This window comes from Portunus trituberculatus, chromosome 43 (assembly GCF_017591435.1).
Source record: "Portunus trituberculatus isolate SZX2019 chromosome 43, ASM1759143v1, whole genome shotgun sequence".
NCBI lineage: Eukaryota > Metazoa > Arthropoda > Malacostraca > Decapoda > Portunidae > Portunus > Portunus trituberculatus.
Window position 1 is genome coordinate 12,786,911 of NC_059297.1, and position 17,500 is coordinate 12,804,410.

A 17,500-nucleotide genomic window follows, 5' to 3' on the forward strand; every position below is an offset into this window, starting at 1 on the left:
AGAGAGAGAGAGAGAGAGAGAGAGAGAGAGAGAGAGAGAGAGAGAGAAGGAGGCAAGCTACTGACACTTACTCTTTCAAAACTATAAGGGGGAAAAACGACTATAAAAAGTTAAAAAAAGTAAAACGAATATCAAAAGAAACTTGATAAAAAAGAGTAAAAAAGTTCAGGTATATTACGTTATGAGCAAAAACATTACTTGCACAACATTTATAAAGAAAAGATTAGAAAAAAATGGTTTATGGAAAGAAGAGCTATGTTTTGTGTAGTGATGGTGAGTACGTTGTTTGTGGTTTTTGTGGTGATGGTGTGAATCAAACTGTGCACTCTACGTTTTTCTTTTCCTATTTCTTTTCACCAGCTGATTCTATAGATTAACTCACTTTTTCATGTAAGAAGGGGAAAACTGACCAAGGGCAACAAAGATAAGTAAAAAAGGTCCACTTATTTACCAATCCCCTTACAGGTCCGAGAGAGAGAATTAGCTAAAAGGAAGGGATAAATGTCTTGAAACTTGCCTTATGCGATATTATGAGCTAAGCATTTTAACTAAAACTATCATTCCTACTTGTATTTCGTATGAGACAGTCTCAAAACACACACACACACACACACACACACACACACACACACACACACACACACACACACACACACACACACACACACACACACACACACACACACACACACACACAGTTCCACGCAATCATGTTTTTTTCCTCAGCGCGTTACTAAGCACCAAGCATCAACAAAATCTAAATATTTTCTACACTTGGGCAGGTTCAGTTAATTGATCTGTTTCTACTTTCGCTTGGAGTGGCAGAACTTGAATCGAGGCCTAGAGGGTGTCGGTGGTGTCTGTGGTCAGTGTTGCCTGGAGTAGTTAAGTGCACATAAGAACTGGTTTTTGAAGACAGACAGCCTTGAGAAGCGAAAGAATGTATTTACTTATTGTTCATTGATTATTTTCTTCCCTTTCTCCAGAAACTTGTCTTGAGATTGAAGGCTATATTAATCTTCTTTGCCATCAATAATCTCCCTGCTTGCTTCTGTATTTCCAATTTCCTATGACTTGGCTTCATTTAAGAGGGAATTTTCAAGACATCTATCCCTTTTTTTGGCTAACTCTCTCGGACCTACAAGGAAACTAGTAACTAAATAAATCTTCTTTTTTTCCCTTTTATGTTGCTCTTGGCCGGTTATCTCCTCTTACATAAAAAAAAAAAAAATCCATTGACCAAGTGCAGAACATAAGAACATAAGGTAAACCACAAGAATCCGTGGCAGTTCTTATTTTCACATTTTAACTCTATTCATTGTTTTTTCTTATTTTCCTTTAACTCCCTTCAGTACTGGGACGCATTTTTACCTCGAGTTTTCGGTAGGAGTAGACGATTATACTTACATTAGGGAAGTTTTATGGAGGTCAGAAAATTAATGGCCAGTCTTCACTATTTTATTACCGACATAAGTTTCGGAAGTCAAATAGAATATAGACTTAATATGAAAACGCGTCATAGCACTGAAGGGATTAAACATCACTAACAATCTATCTTTTTTTTTTTATGTCCTGGCCTATAGCACCTGTAGGTAACTTGAAGAGTATTGGAAGCGCTGTTAAGCTTCCGCCCATTAGTGGCGTAGGCAATTTTTATTTGTAGTGGTACTCATATTAGGGCCCACCTAGAACCTGGGTATCATAATGATATGCAGGTAACTTTAGGTAACTTTAAACCACACGACAAATGGCAAATTTTCAAGGCCGTACTTGATGGAATTTGAACCTACGCCTGGACGTCTGCCCGATCCCACGCTCACCACTTTATCCACTACACCACCGCCTCCCTACTTGAGTGGTACACATAAATGAGACTAAGTAATCATGTTGTTAGTGTTGAGTCATTAGAGAGCTTTAAAAGAGACAAACAACAACAACAACGTCAACATACCACCATCACCACCACCACCACTAACAACAACAACAACAACAACAACAGCCTTTCAAAAACAATAGCAATATCATATATCACTGAACATTCCTGAACTGAACAGGGATGAAATGCAAACAATTCCAGCATGAGGGAACAAGGGAAGGTCCACCTGATAAGTTACAATTACAGATTTATACACTCAAAAAACAGTCAGTCTTACGAGAGCACGCTAATTGAACTAACTTAACATTCCTGAACTGAACAAGGATGAAATGCAAACAAGTCCAGCATGAGCGAAGAAAGGAACGAGGGAAAGTCCATCTGAAAGGTTACAATTACAGATTTATACACGCAAAAACTACTCCGTCTTAGGAGAGTACGCTAGCTGAACATTCCTGAGGTAACAAGTGTTCCCTAGCACTCACCCATGCAGACGCCGCTCCCAAACAGGTTTCTCGCGAAAAAAAAAAAAAAAATCTTCGTGCACTGCCATTAGCGCATATAGGGCAACATATTTGGAAAGATTGAATCCGATTTGGTTCAGGGAATAATAAGAGAAGAAAGACACAGCGTAATTAATAAAGGTTTAGATATTGAAAGTTATTAAAGAATATTTGTTAATTCGTTTGTTAATTCGTGCAAGGGAAATATTTGATGGGACTGCATGTGTTCCGAGAAAAAAAATGAATAAGTGTTAGAAAAAAAAAATAAGACCGTAATTATTAGAAAAGATTAAATATGAAAAAAAATATATAAATGTATGTGAGTGTTTGTTTGTCCATATTCCCTCAAGATCATTGGCGTGTGTAAGGAAAGGATTTGGTGAGATAACAAGTACTTACAGAGAGAGAGAGAGAGAGAGAGAGAGAGAGAGAGAGAGAGAGAGAGAGAGAGAGAGAGAGAGAGAGAGAGAGAGAGAGAGAGAGAGAGAGAGAGAGAGAGAGAGAGAGAGAGAGAGAGAGAGAGAGAGAGAGAGAGAGAGAGAGAGAAAGCAATAGAATGCAACGCTAATTTCTTTTTAATATAGAACAAATTCTGTTATACCATTGCCAACTTTCGCTTTAAGATCACAATTGCAAAATGACTGTCACGTGTCACCGTCCACGCATATTGACATAATCCATTTGTTATTTCATTGCTATTAATTCCTTCAGTACCATGGCGCGTTTATATATTCATTCTGCTTACTATTTAGTGGCTTTATACAGCTTCATAAACTTATGTTGGGTGATTAAAATAGTGAAGACTGTGGCCATTAATCTTTTGACCTCCATAAACTCTTCCTAATGTAAATGAGATGGTCCAATCGCGCACTAGGTAAAAATGTGTTCCAGTATTAAAGGGATCAATATTTCGTGTCTTTTGTGTACTGCTCATTCACTTTTCTTTTTTTTCTTTTGATTTTCCTCTTCTGTTCTGTTCTGTTCTGTTCTCTCTCTCTCTCTCTCTCTCTCTCTCTCTCTCTCTCTCTCTCTCTCTCTCTCTCTCTCTCTCTCTCTCTCTCTCTCTCTCTCTCTCTCTCTCTCTCTCTCTCTCTCTCTCTCTCTCTCTCTCTCTCTCTCTCTCTCTCTCTCTCTCTTTATCTATCTCTCTCAATCTCTCCCTTCTTGTCGTCCGGTTGAGAAATGGCTTCCTCCCATTAGGACTTTACCACACAAGAAACCTTCATTTTTTCTGTTATACTTTCTCTTTTCTCGTCTTTTCTAATTGTTGATAGCACCGCTGGGCATGAATGTACCGGGAAGAGGAGGAGGAGGAGGAGGAGGAGGGAGAGGCGGGGGAAGAGTGGGGGAGGAGGAGGAGGAGGATGAAGAGGAGGAGGAGAATTACAAACAAAAGATTACAAAAAACTAGAAGTAGTTACAATTAAGCAAGGGCCCAAAAGTCTGTTGCTGTTCAGTTTTTCTTTGTAATCCGTTGTAATCCTTCTCCTCCTCCTCGTTGTTGTTGTTGTTGTTGTTGTTGTCGGTGGTGGTGGTGGTGTTGCTCTTCTATCTCTTTTCCTCCTCTTTCTCCTCTTCCTCCTCTTATCCCTCTTACTCTTACCAGGTTTTTTTCCTCCCCTTTCACTCTAGTAAAAAGCATTCCATTCCCTTTACTCATCCCCTACCAGTACTTAAAACTGCTTGTACTCCCTGAAGAAACCCCAAATTAAGAACACCGAAGTGGAACGAATGGCCGTGCTTTCAATCCTCCCTCGCGTGTCGATGTGTTAGGAGGGACATGAGCATTTAGACGTTATGCACGATGGTAGTCACGCTCCAGGCACTCCGCACACACTTGCCACATACGCGTGCTCCTCCTTAGAGAAAACGTGTCGTTTGTAATTCAGGTTGTGAAATATTGGATAGCTGTATATTGTTTTTATTGCGCTCTCTGTCTGTCTATCTCTGTCTTCGTCTGTCTATAAATCCTTCTGTTTGTCTATCTGTCTATTCTCCGTTCCACTCCTTTGTTCCTTTAAGTGAGTTTCATGTGGTTTCTTATTTTTTCTTATTTTCATTTGTCGCAAGTGGATGTTTCCTTAATTAACTCTTTTGGTATTGGGACGCGTTTTCATATTCATTCTGCTTCCTATTTTATGACTTTCTACAGCTTCAGAAACTTATGTGGGGGAGATAAAAATAGTGAAAACTCTGGTCAGTAACCTTCTGACATCCATAGACCCTCCTAATGTAAATAAAATCGTCTAATTATACCCAAAACTCAAGGTGAGAATGCGTCCCAGTACTGAAAATGTTAATCTGATGTTATATGGGATGGTCACAAAATGCATTGTGTGGTCGTGGAATGTCTTGCAGCGGACACGTGTATGCGCTAATAAGAGAGAGGATCTTATCAACAGTTTTAGTTTGTCTCCTAAATGGATTCTTAAAGCTGGTTGAAAAAGACTCACGCTGAGAGATCCTTCAGGCGACGATCAGCGCAACCACACCAGGGATGAGAACACACACACACACACACACACACACACACACACACACACACACACACACACACACACACACACACACACACACACACACACACACACACACACACACACACACACACACACACACACACACACACACACACACACACACACACACACACACACACACACACAGAAAAAACACATTGGATATCTTCACGTGGCCACAGGGAGAATAATTTGCAATTCAATAGGGTTGAGGGAAAACTGGACTAGAACTCGTGGAATGAAAAAAAAAAAAATAAATAAAAAAATAATAAAAAGCCGATAAAAATCTTCAAATACCTGGAAGGAGAACAATTAGTAAGTTGAGAGAGAGAGAGAGAGAGAGAGAGAGAGAGAGAGAGAGAGAGAGAGAGAGAGAGAGAGAATAGTAATAGCATCCTCGGATAAGGAGAACCCGACTAGCTAAAATAGAGCAGCATCTCTCTAGATAAGGTCATCTCTGGTAAGCTGTGGAACTCTCTGTCTGATTCTGTATATCCAACTTCTTATGACTTGACTTCAGGGAGGTTTCAAGACATTCATCCCTTTTTTTCTGCCTAATTCTCTGGGACCTGCAAGGGGACTGGAAACTAAGTGGGCCTTTTATTTTTCGTTTTATGTTATGCTTGGCCAGCTTTTCCCACTTACTTAAAAAAATATCAAGGTAAAGGAGAAGCTGGCCACATGAGGATTAGGCCTTGGTCAATCAATATTCCTGCATCTCATCATTAGAAACTACAATTAAGCCCCTCGTACGGCTCCCGGCACTGCTCCATCACCACTACCTCCTCACATCCATCTCCTGCTGGGAAGACTTATACTAATGATAATGGAAGCAGCAGGTACCGGAGAGTAGATGAGATGGGCGGTAGAAATGATGTGGTGGTGGTGGTGGTGGTGGTGGTGGTGGTGATGGATATGATCAACAAAAGTCGTATAATCTCTGGTCCCTTTTTCAATTTAAGAGAGGATTTATTCAAGAGGAACAAAAGAACCATTCACATCACTCATCACTACACTAAGCTATGCTCTCAATATCCCGCACTGCAAACAAACACTTGAAATTCTACCAAGTCATCAACTCTTAGGCTCGTAATCTCAAACACTTCCGTGCTTCACCTTTCTTAATGTGTTTTCACAGTTCTAAAGGCAGATTGATAAGATTTCTATATTACACTCTTGAAAACCCCGCAAATCATCTCCGTGGCTCTGGAAAATAGTGGCAGTGAGAGAACAAAGCTTTTATGAATACGGATCACCATTCTAACCTGGCGTCATTCTCACCACTGGCCACCACTATGAGCATTTCCGTGATAGTGTTGTGTAGGCGTGGTGACCGCTGCTCCGTTTTTTTTTTTTTTGTTCCCTTTTCCTTCTCACTTCCCGTCACTGCTGACCCGCTGCTCATGGTACGTCTGGTGCTCTGTACTAATTTCCTCGCGATGTTTAGAAAGCCACAGGTTGTTTGGTGTCGTGCAAAAACTGGCGACGCGCTGACATCTCAACCACCACCATCACCACCTAGCACCACCACTACCACAACCACCACCGCCACAGTCATCGCAGCCATAAATTGAAATGAGACCCGGTGATTGGATGGGTGGAATGGCTGTTAACTGAATGAAATGGACTCAGTAGTTAATAATAAGTTTGTTGTTATATGGTATTAATAGCCATGAAACAGCAAACTGAAGTGAAGTCTATAGCCAAAGGAATGGACGAGTGGAGCTGGTTAAGAGTTAGGTAAATAGAATTGACTCAGTAATCAATCAGGTTTTAAAAAAGTGAGGGATTCTTATAGATAGTGATGACCAGTGGAAGTATTGAAGGTAGTTATGCTTTTTATATTATTACGAGGCTGCTATATGTAGAACTGACGGCTTCTTGCAGCTTCCCTTACTTTCTATTCCCTTATGTTCAAGACGGGTACTCTTAATACTCTCTCTTTGCGCCTCTGAAGCAAGTAACAGAATTGATATCTAATACCGACTCCAATCATACCGCTCACAATGAATTCTATACTCTCTCTCTCTCTCTCTCTCTCTTGAACCTGTCTGCTTTCCTTGCTTTTGTATAGTAGTAAAGAACTTCCCATCTTACTAATATCATTCATTTGAGCTCAACTTTATTCTAGTTCTCTTTGTCATCTTGCTTCTACTACTACTACTACTACTACTACTACTACTACTACTACTACTACTACTACTACTACTACTACTACTACATATTACATATCTAGTTTCTTTTGTCTAAACGCAATGAATATTATGGTCTCTCTCTCTTCAACTTGTCTGCTTTCCTCGCTTTGTCTAGTAGTAAAGAACTCACCCCGTTACTAATATCATCCATTTTAACTCAAATTTACTCTCGTTCTCTTTGTCATCTTACTAACACTACATATTTCATCTCTACTTTAGTTCCTTTTTTCTAAACGCATCGTAATCTCATACCATTGTTCTTTCTATCCACTCCATCTTTCTCCTCGATTCGTCTCAAACCTCTGTATTATCAAGCAGCTTTTATAACTCTCACTCTTACTCTCCCAACCTCTCCCAGCTCCTTCTGAACGTTCCTTACTCTCAGCTGACCTTTCTCACTCTCTTCACTCACTCTCTCTCAAGTCTTCTCCCTCCACTCCTTTCTCTCTCTCTCTCTCTCTCTCTCTCTCTCTCTCTCTCTTACTGTTTTTGTTACCCGCACACTCTCTTCGCCTCGTTTCTGCCACTCCCTCTCCTCACTCACTGTTCCCACGAGACACAATGCACTGTACTTTCTTCCTATTTATCAGTTTACAGTTATTTTTACGGCTAGATATGCAAGCACTGCTATTAAACAGTCTCTCTCTCTCTCTCTCTCTCTCTCTCTCTCTCTCTCTCTCACAGCTTCTCTCCAGCGCATTAAGATACTTATCACACACACACCCCGTCATTTCCTCCACAATCAACGCACGTAACCTGACAGACAACCACCTTCGCCTCTCTTTTAACTCCCTCGATGTTGTGGCTTCTCAAACATAGAGTCTAGTGTCTGTTTATCGTATCTGGAACACACTGCTAAATCTTTCACTGCTACTTAAGCCATGGATTCTTTTTCTTTTCTCTTTTTTATTGTTGCAGATATTTTTGACCACATTGAGTTATTTTGCACCTTTTTGACTTTTTTTCTTCTATTCTTGTTGGTTGACGCGTTTGAATTGGGATCGTTTCTAGTGTCTTTAGTGACGTGACTTCCAGTATATCGTGGTGAGAGGCTTCATTAATTGGAAAAAACGAGTGATAAGAGAAGAAATGATATGAAATGAATGCAGAGGAAAACTAAACAGCAGCAGACTTGTAAGAATAGGAGGAGGAGGAGGAGTGGGGAAAAGAGCGAAGAGGCGCTGCAGGGTGGTGGGAAATGGCACGGGTGGAAGGTGGATGAGCTAGCTGTGATCTAGTTTTACTCCCTGACCTCTAGCATTTCGGCAGCGTCCAACGACCTGATCTGCTAAACTTGGCCTGCAGACAGACACCCTTAGAAAGCTTGTATGTACGGGGTATGTCCTAAACCAGTCCAGTTTTATCAGACAGTGTACCCAAAGCGACCGACCCACACACACACACACACACTCATTCTATCGCCGCACTTGCCCGCTCATGCACGTCCCCGGCGCCTCAGGCTATCCAGGCAGGCTACTACAGCTTTCCTATGGACTTGTCGACTCTCCCTCAACACCCTTATCTGTCTGGCTGTCCACTGCGTACCACACCCAACGTGGTTCTTACTTTGGTTCGGTGGCGTCTCGACAACCCACTGCTCTGCCTCCCGCCGCGCCGCACTCCTCCCCATCCATTGTTCTCATGTATAATTGTATGTCCAGTAAAGGTTATGGTTTTTATCTTGGGAGCCGGAGGATGTTTTGCCTCTCATCTCTTCTGTTGGTTATTGTAATGCGTTCTAGAGTTTTTTTTTTTTTATTCATTTTGTTATTTTTTCTCTTTCCATGTAATCTTTTGCAATCTCGTTTTTTTTATTGAGTTATTTTCTTTTTCATTGTGTACCAAAGGGGATTTATAATTAGTTTGAAAGTTTGGTACTCTTTTGTTAGGGTTTTGTAATTTGCTTTTATTTTCCATATTCTCTTTTTGTATAATGTCAGCAATATATATTTTGTACACACTCACTACACACGCCGTCTCCTGCTCCAACTTTTCTCCAACATTTTCATCGACAATACTCGAACACCATTTCCTTTCCTTTATTGTCTCCCTGTTATCCTCTTCCTCCACTCTCTAACTCCTCATACGCCTCTCTATCAGTGTTGCTCTTCCCTCAATTCCTCATACGCCTCTCTCTCAGTACTCATTATCCCTCTAACACCTCATACGGCTCTTTCTCAGTGTTCATCCTCCCTCAATTCCTCATTTGCCTCTCTCTGTGTTCATTCTCCCTTTAACATCTCATGCGCCTTTCTCTCAGTGTTCATCCTTCCTCAATCCCTCGTACGTCTCCCTCTCAGAATTCCTCCTCCCTCGATTCCTCATACGCATCTCTCTCAGTGCTCGTCCTCCCTCTAACACGTCATACATCTCCCTCCCTCTCGCTTCACAGGGAGAGTGGTGACCATAACGAGTGGCTTGGGACGGATGGCAGTCCCTATGAGGTCCCCCTACGTGCTCACCAAATACGCGGCCGAGGGCTTCTGTGATTGCCTCAGGTTGGTGACTTATAATGCCGTCTTTGTGTGAGTCTTCAAAGGTCACAAGTATACAGGTGTGGTTATTAGGAACTCTGTCTCTCTCTCTCTCTCTCTCTCTCTCTCTCTCTCTCTCTCTCTCTCTCTCTCTCTCTCTCTCTCTCTCTCTCTCTCTCTCTGCTAGGAGAGAAAAAGGGCGAAAGTTGGCCAATGATAAGCTAAATGGTACAGGAGACGCGTGTTGCCTTCTCTCTCTCTCTCTCTCTCTCTCTCTCTCTCTCTCTTCTCTCTCTCTCTCTCTCTCTCTCTCTCTCTCTCTCTCTCTCTCTCCTCTCTCTCTCTCTCTCTCTCTCTCTCTCTCTCTCTCTCTCTCTCTCTCTCTCTCTCTCTCTCTCTCTCTCTCTCTCTCTCTCTCTCTCTCTCTCTCTCTCTCTCTCTCTCTCTCTCTCTCTCTCTCTCTCTCTCTCTCTCTCTCTCTCTCTCTCTCTCTCTCTCTCTCTCTCTCTCTCTCTCTCTCTCTCTCTCTCTCTCTCTCTCTCTCTCTCTCTCTCTCTCTCTCTCTCTCTCTCTCTCTCTCTCTCTCTCTCTCTCTCTCTCTCTCTCTCTCTCTCTCTCTCTCTCTCTCTCTCTCTCTCTCTCTCTCTCTCTCTCTCTCTCTCTCTCTCTCTCTCTCTCTCTCTCTCTCTCTCTCTCTCTCTCTCTCTCTCTCTCTCTCTCTCTCTCTCTCTCTCTCTCTCTCTCTCTCTCTCTCTCTGCGTAGGAGAGAAAAGGGCGAAAGTTGGCCAATGATAAGCTAAATGGTACAGGAGACGCGTGTTGCCTTCCAATAACTGAGCTCCAACTATCACTTCTCACTTACCTGACTCACGTATTCATTACCTGCCTGTCACTCAAAGTCCGGGCTGTTACGTGCTTGTTATACCCTTATCAAACTATTACCTGTGCACGTGTAACTCTCTCTCTCTCTCTCTCTCTCTCTCTCTCTCTCTCTCTCTCTCTCTCTCTCTCTCTCTCTCTCTCTCTCTCTCTCTCTCTCTCTCTCTCTCTCTCTCTCTCTCTCTCTCTCTCTCTCTCTCTCTCTCTCTCTCTCATAGGTACGAGATGAGGTCTTGGGGAGTGCACGTGTCTATCATTGAGCCTGGGAACTTCATTGCTGGTGAGTACGTGAGCTGTAATGCAGGTAATAGTAATAATGATAATAATGATAAATAATAATGATAATCGAATCCATCCATCTATATATTAATCTATTTTACTGATAACCTATGTATCTATTTCTTTATCAATCGTCCCTTCTTTTTTTTTTGGATTTTCTTTTATCCTATCTTTTCATAACTCTGTATTTTTGTTTTTCTGTCATCCTACCTTTTTTTTTATCCATATTTCTATTTTTTTTGTTTTTTTTCCATACCATTTTATTTTTCATGAGTCTACCATTTTACCCTCATACCTATCTAATTCTTTATCCATCTGTCTATCCATCTTCTTAGTTACCTACAAGCCTACCTCTCTATCTATTTCTCTGTTCATCTTTGTTACCAGTTACCTCCATGCCTATTCCTCTCTTTATCTCTCTATCCATCCCTGTCTCTAGGTACCTCATCGGCTATCTACGTACTTCTATAACTCTCACTCTCTATCCATTTCTGTCTCTAGCTACTCCATGCCTATCTCTTTATCTATCTCTCTATTTATTCATCTATATCTCTAGGTACCTCAATGGCTATCTTCGTATTCCTATAACTCTCTCTCTCTCCATCCATTTCTATTCCTAATACCTTCATGTTCATCCACGTATTTCTCTCTCCATCTATCAATCTGTCTCTAGGTACCTCAATCTTCACGGAGGCGTCTATTCGCGAGATGGCAGCTAAGATGTGGGACTCCATGGACCCTGAGGTGAAGGCAGACTACGGCAGGGAACGCTTCGAGGCACGCGTCAAACTTATGAAATCTTACGCCACCAGTGGGGTGAGTGTGCAAAGCTCCTATTCTCAAATACTTTTGTGCTCCATCTCTACTATTTCAAAAGGCTTTTATTTAAATTTACATCTCGTGTTTTAAGGTGTTTTTGTGGTTCTAGAGGCAGAGTGACAAGATTTCCACATTATCAACTAGAGAAACATTCCTTAAAACCTCGATAATAATCTCTGTGGCCTTGGAAAATAGTTAGCAAAACATTTCTGAATGCGAGCCTTAGTATTACGGCTTTTATGGAAACTCACGCGGGAGAAAAGACCATTGGAGTGGGGAGAGTTCTTATGTGTGTGTGTGTGTGTGTGTGTGTGTGTGTGTGTGTGTGTGTTTAGGGCAGTAGGGGTAATTCAAATAGTGGACGTGCTGGGAAGACGCTAGTTGACCGGGAAAGAAAAAAAACAGAGAAAAAAAAAGGATGGAAAAAGGTGAGTAGAGAGGTTAGTACTGGTTAGAGAGAGGGAGAGAGAGAGGAGGAGGAAGGAGGAGGAGGAAAAAGTGTTGGGAAAATTGCTGGGAAAACGAGGGTGAGAGAGAGAGAGAGAGAGAGAGAGAGAGAGAGAGAGAGAGAGAGAGAGAGAGAGAGAGAGAGAGAGAGAGAGAGAGAGAGAGAGAGAGAGAGAGAGAGAGAGAGAGAGAGAGAGAGAGAGAGAGAGAGAGATTTTCGGATATATCTAATAATATATTTTCGGATACATAAAAAAAAAACACACAAAAAACGGAAAAACAATAACAGCTTCCTAATACACAAACAAAACACCAAAAAAAAAAGCAAACAAATAAAAGTTCAAGCGTGAAAAAAACACTCCTACACACACACACACACACACACACACACACACACACACACACACACACACACACACACACACACACACACACACACACACTCATTCAAGAAAAAAGTAAACATTATTATATTTAATTTCAGATATGCATTTTTTTTTTCAGTGGAGGGAGGTGTTTGAAACTGTCTTTCTCTTCCTCCTCCTCCTTCTCCTCATTGTCCTCCTCCTTCTCCTCCTCCTCCTCCTCCTCCTCCTCCTCCTCTCCTCCTCCTCCTCCTCCCCTCCTTTATCATCCATGTCTTACCTTGTTTTAATTAATCTATGTTCATTCTGTCTTCCACGTACATAAACACACACATTAATGTTTCATGTTCTTTCCTTAAGGCTCGCGCAAGGAAGAGTTTAAAGCTTAAGTATATTCGAACACCTTCCCTCTCTCTCTCTCTCTCTCTCTCTCTCTCTCTCTCTCTCTCTCTCTCTCTCTCTCTCTCTCTCTCTCTCTCTCTCTCTCTCTCTCTCTCTCTCTGTACTAACCACTAATGGAATTTTACATCAATAAGCTTCAGGAATGACCAAACACTGAACTTTTGAAGAGGGTTGAACGCCAAGAATATTCGCAGCATCATTCTACTTTTTGAACTCTCTCTCTCTCTCTCTCTCTTGCTATCTTTTGTCATTAGTCTTATGGTTACGACTCCTCTAAGGCTTCGTGTTGAGTGTCTCTCGTTAGTTTAGTAGTTTTATCTCCCTCTGGTTTATTTGTGTTTATTTATTGCTTTATTAATTTCTCTTTTGCATCTCTTGGGGAGTTTATTTTTATTATCATGATCTTATTTCTTATTATTTCATTCTTTCCTTGTTTTCTCTGTCTTTCCTTTTTTTTTTCTTTCGTCATTTATTGAAGTTATTCCTGTATTTATCTATATAATTATTTATTTATTCGTTTATTTATTTCATTCTTCATCTTAGACGGCTTAATATTCTTTGCATTTCGCCGTACATATGTTCACTGGCTTCTTATTACACCCACTTCTTCTCCTTCCATCTCTCTCTCTCTCTCTCTCTCTCTCTCTCTCTCTCTCTCTCTCTCTCTCTCTCTCTTTTTTACTTGTCTCTTCTTGCTGTGGATTCGTCACCTCATTTGCGTGTTCTCTTAAATATGTCTGCATTCATTCCTCTACATATCACTTATTACTATTTATCTCATTTCGTTCGTATACATCTACTGATTTTCGTATATCTTTCCTCCTTATTTTCTCCTTTAATTTTTGCCTTTTAGTGATTCTGTCTATTTGTTCATCTAATTCTGTTCATTCCATCGCACTCCTAACTTTCATCTTCTGCTTACCTCATCTTCTTCCAGGTATATCCTCGTAGATAAATTCCTCTTTCTTTCCAGTAAATGTAACTTCCACGTGGCGTATTTAGGATCTATTGTTTGGTTCATTATCTCCTCGGCCACTTGCCAATGTAGCACAGTGCCCGACATTCCTTCTTTGCTAATATATGATCCTGCTGTACTGGCTCATTGAAACCAGTCACTCAATGAAGCTCTGTCTCCTTCACGCTGATACTTATGAGGTAAAGATGCTGCCAGAGATGTTACTATGAGGAGGAAGAAGAAGAAGAGGAGGAGGAGGAGGAGGAGGAGGAGGAGGAGGAGGAGGAGGAGGAGGAGGAGGAGAAGGGGGAGAAGGAGAAGGAGCAGGAGGAGGAGGAGGAAAAGGAGAAGTGAAAGAAGAAAGAGAAGGAGAATGAGAAGAAAAGAAAGAAGAGGAAGAAAGGAGACAGAATAAGAGTAGGAGGAAGAGGAAAAAGAGAAGAAAAAGAAGAATTAGAATCAGAAAAAAACAACACCAAGAAGAACAAGAACAAAATAAAGCACGAAGAAAAGTGTAGTGGCAAAAAAAAAAAAAAAATAAATAAAAATAAACGTAAAAAAATGAAATTATTATTATTTTCTTCCAGATCACCATAATTTTTTCACCTTCCCTAGAATACAATACTTTTCTCCCCTTCCTCTTACTCATTTATTATTCATTTATTCAGTCTAGCTTTCTATCTGATTTTCTTTGCCTCAGCTTCACATCTTTTCTGACCTCTTGGCATTATTTATCTATCTTTCACCCTTTCGTTTTATCTATACATTTTCTCTTTTCCGTCTTCCACATCCGATAGAAGAACAAGGAGCATGTGAGGGAAAAGTAAGAAGAGCCACGGATGGGACGGGAGAGACGAGAGGGAAGAGGGGAGAGGAAGGAAGGGAGGGAGGCGAGGGGAGAGGACAGGACACCGCACTGGGAAAGTAGGGAACGAGGGCAGAGCGGACGATGACGAGAAAGTGAAGAGAAAACAGTGATAACTTATGATGAAGAAAAAGAAATCGCCGCTAAGTGATGGGGCGCGGCCACGGGAGGAGTTTTAATGATGAAAAAATAAGAAGAATTGAACATAGACGATTGAAGCGTTAGTTAGATTTATAAAGAAAGGAAGCAGGGTAGATTCTTAGTGGGGAGAAATACGGTAATTGTGATGAGACTTCCGCGTGAATAAGTCTAATCATGAAAAAAATAAATGAATGAAAATAGAGGACCAAAGCGTTAGTTAAGATAAAAAGAAAGAAAAAAAAAAAACTATAACATCAACAAATCTTAGTTTTATTCTCAGTTTAGTTCAAGAAGGAGAATTAGTTATATTGTGATGTGATATCCACGAGAGCAGAAGTAAACAAAGGACTCTAAATAAATAATAGAACTACGACAAAAATGAGTCTTTAGTTTCTAGCAGTGTTCTGGTAGTCTTAACCCGTTCAGTACCATGACGCGTTTTCGTATTTATTCTGCTTACTATTTGATGATTTTCTACAGCTTCAGAAACTTAAGTGAGAGATTAAAATAGTGAAGACTCTGGCCATTAATTTTCTGATCTTCATAGACCCTTTCTAATGTAAATAAAATGGTCAAATCATACACGAAGCTCAAAGTAAAAATGTATCCCAGTACTGAGGGAGTTAATGAATTGTGACTGCCAAGGAAGTAAATTTGATAAGAAAACTAAACACAAAAGATTAAAGTGTTAGTTAGGATGAAAAAAAAAGTAGGGCGGCAGTGAATCTTAACTTATCGCGTTGATTTTATATATTGGATCGTGATAGGAATGCGATTACAACTAGCTAATCTTCATGTCGCGTCGCCCACAAACGAAACATCTCAGTATAGGCGTGTGCTTGTCTCCACTCCAAACCAGGCCGGGGCAGTCACCGCATGCCTCAACCGACTCTTCCTCCACCCTTGTGTGCTCATCGATAGATCTGGGTCGGTTCTCGTGTCCTACGTATTTGTTCATTTATTTTCTCTCATGTCAAATATACAGTGCGTAAAAATGGTGACGTAAAGATGCTGTAAATTTCTTCAGGCGTAACGTGGCTGGACAAAATAAGCAACGAATACATCAAACGCAAAGCAAACGTACGTCTTCTTGGGTGATAAAGTTAGAGAGATGAGGCTGAGGTGGGCTGGGCATGTCAAGAGGAGAGAGAAGGAAGGAATAAATGGGAAGGAGAATGCTGGATATGGCTCTATTGGGCAAGAGAAAGAGAGTAATACCTAGGAGAAAGTTTATCGATATAGTGAAGAGACATGCTTGTAATTTGACTGAGGGAGATGCAGAAGATCGTGGTAACCCCTTCAGTACTGGAACACATTTTTACCAAGAATTTTGTGTATGATTAAACGATTTTATTGACATTAGGGAGAGTCTATGGAGGTAAGAAGATTAATGATTAAAGTCTTCACTATTTTAATCCCTACATAAGTATCTGAAGCTGTTTAAAATCACCACACAGTAAGCAAAATGAATATGAAAACGTGTCATGGTACTGAAGGTGTTAAAGACTGATTCACTGTGACGACCCTTGACAGCAACACTGCTAAGAAAAAATGTCTATGTCAGAGCGGTGTTGTCACGTCAGTGTTGCGTGGAACTTGTTTTGCAGAATTCTAAAATCATCGTTACTTGTCACGCCTGTCAGACTGAAGAAACTGCAACCGCGACGTGTGGGATTCCCGTTTCTTCACACACACACACACACACACACACACACACACACACACATACACAACATACCTACATAGGAAGTGGTTGACCATCGCCTTTCCAAAAAAAAAGGTATCCAAGTTAAGACATATACGACAAAACATTCATATGAGCATCGAAACACAAATAAAAGCTTAATCAATTCCTCTATTCCTCTCGTCTTTATCTATTGACATTCAGAACACTGTAAACAATGCATGACCACAAGAAAGCAAGCGGGAACAGATGAAATTTTGTACTTCCTAAGTCATGAAGAAAATGAAGAGACAAAATAATATTCTAAGTGATTATGGGTCTGATAATGAATCTCTCTATCTCTATCTCTCTCTCTCTCTCTCTCTCTCTCTCTCTCTCTCTCTCTCTCTCTCTCTCTCTCTCTCTCTCTCTCTCTCTCTCTCTCTCTCTCTCTCGAGAGAGAGAGAGAGAGAGAGAGAGAGAGAGAGAGAGAGAGAGAGAGAGAGAGAGAGAGAGAGAGAGAGAGAGAGAGAGAGAGAGAGAGAGAGAGAGATTAAAAAGAGTATAGAAAAAAAATAACCATGCATCGGTTTCTCTCTCATAATTTGTTGTTTCCAGCGAATCTTTTTTCTTCTATCTTTTTTGCTTTACTTGTTTTTTTGGCGTGATTACCTTCGCCTTGAGGATGTGAGGCGAAATTCTGGGCCAACCACGGCTTGCCCATCACGTCTGTCAAAGAGGAGGATGACGAGAAGCAGGAGGAGGAGGAGGAAGAGGAGGAGGAGGAAGAGGAGAAGGAGACCACAAATTTGTTCACTGTGTCTCAGAAAATGACATGATAAAAGGATAAACTTGTAATGAGAAACACGAAAAAAGTAGATACAGTTTTCCTTTCCTGAAAATTGTAAGAAAAAGAGATGGAGAAAAAAGACGAGGAGGAGATAGAGGAAGAGAATGAGGATGAGGAGGGATAGGAAGGAGGAAGAGTAGAGGCAGGAAGTAAAGAGGATAGGAGAAGAAGAAGAAGAGGAAGGAAGAGGAGGCAGTGATTGAGAACAAGTAGGGTTATATTGTTTTGACATAATGGTATAGACACGAGTAGGCATCTGGTTGTGGAAAGA

General features: G+C 40.9%; 1 protein-coding gene across 1 annotated transcript in view; it reads left to right on the plus strand.

Moving 5' to 3' along the window:
- Nucleotides 1–17,500, plus strand: part of LOC123518420 (D-beta-hydroxybutyrate dehydrogenase, mitochondrial-like) — a 49,910-nt gene that overhangs the window by 30,659 nt on the left and 1,751 nt on the right. The window contains exons 6-8 of the mRNA XM_045279238.1: nucleotides 9,483–9,588; nucleotides 10,662–10,723; nucleotides 11,396–11,538. Coding sequence (XP_045135173.1) covers nucleotides 9,483–9,588; nucleotides 10,662–10,723; nucleotides 11,396–11,538 — 311 coding nt within the window. The remainder of the gene's footprint in view (nucleotides 1–9,482; nucleotides 9,589–10,661; nucleotides 10,724–11,395; nucleotides 11,539–17,500) is intronic.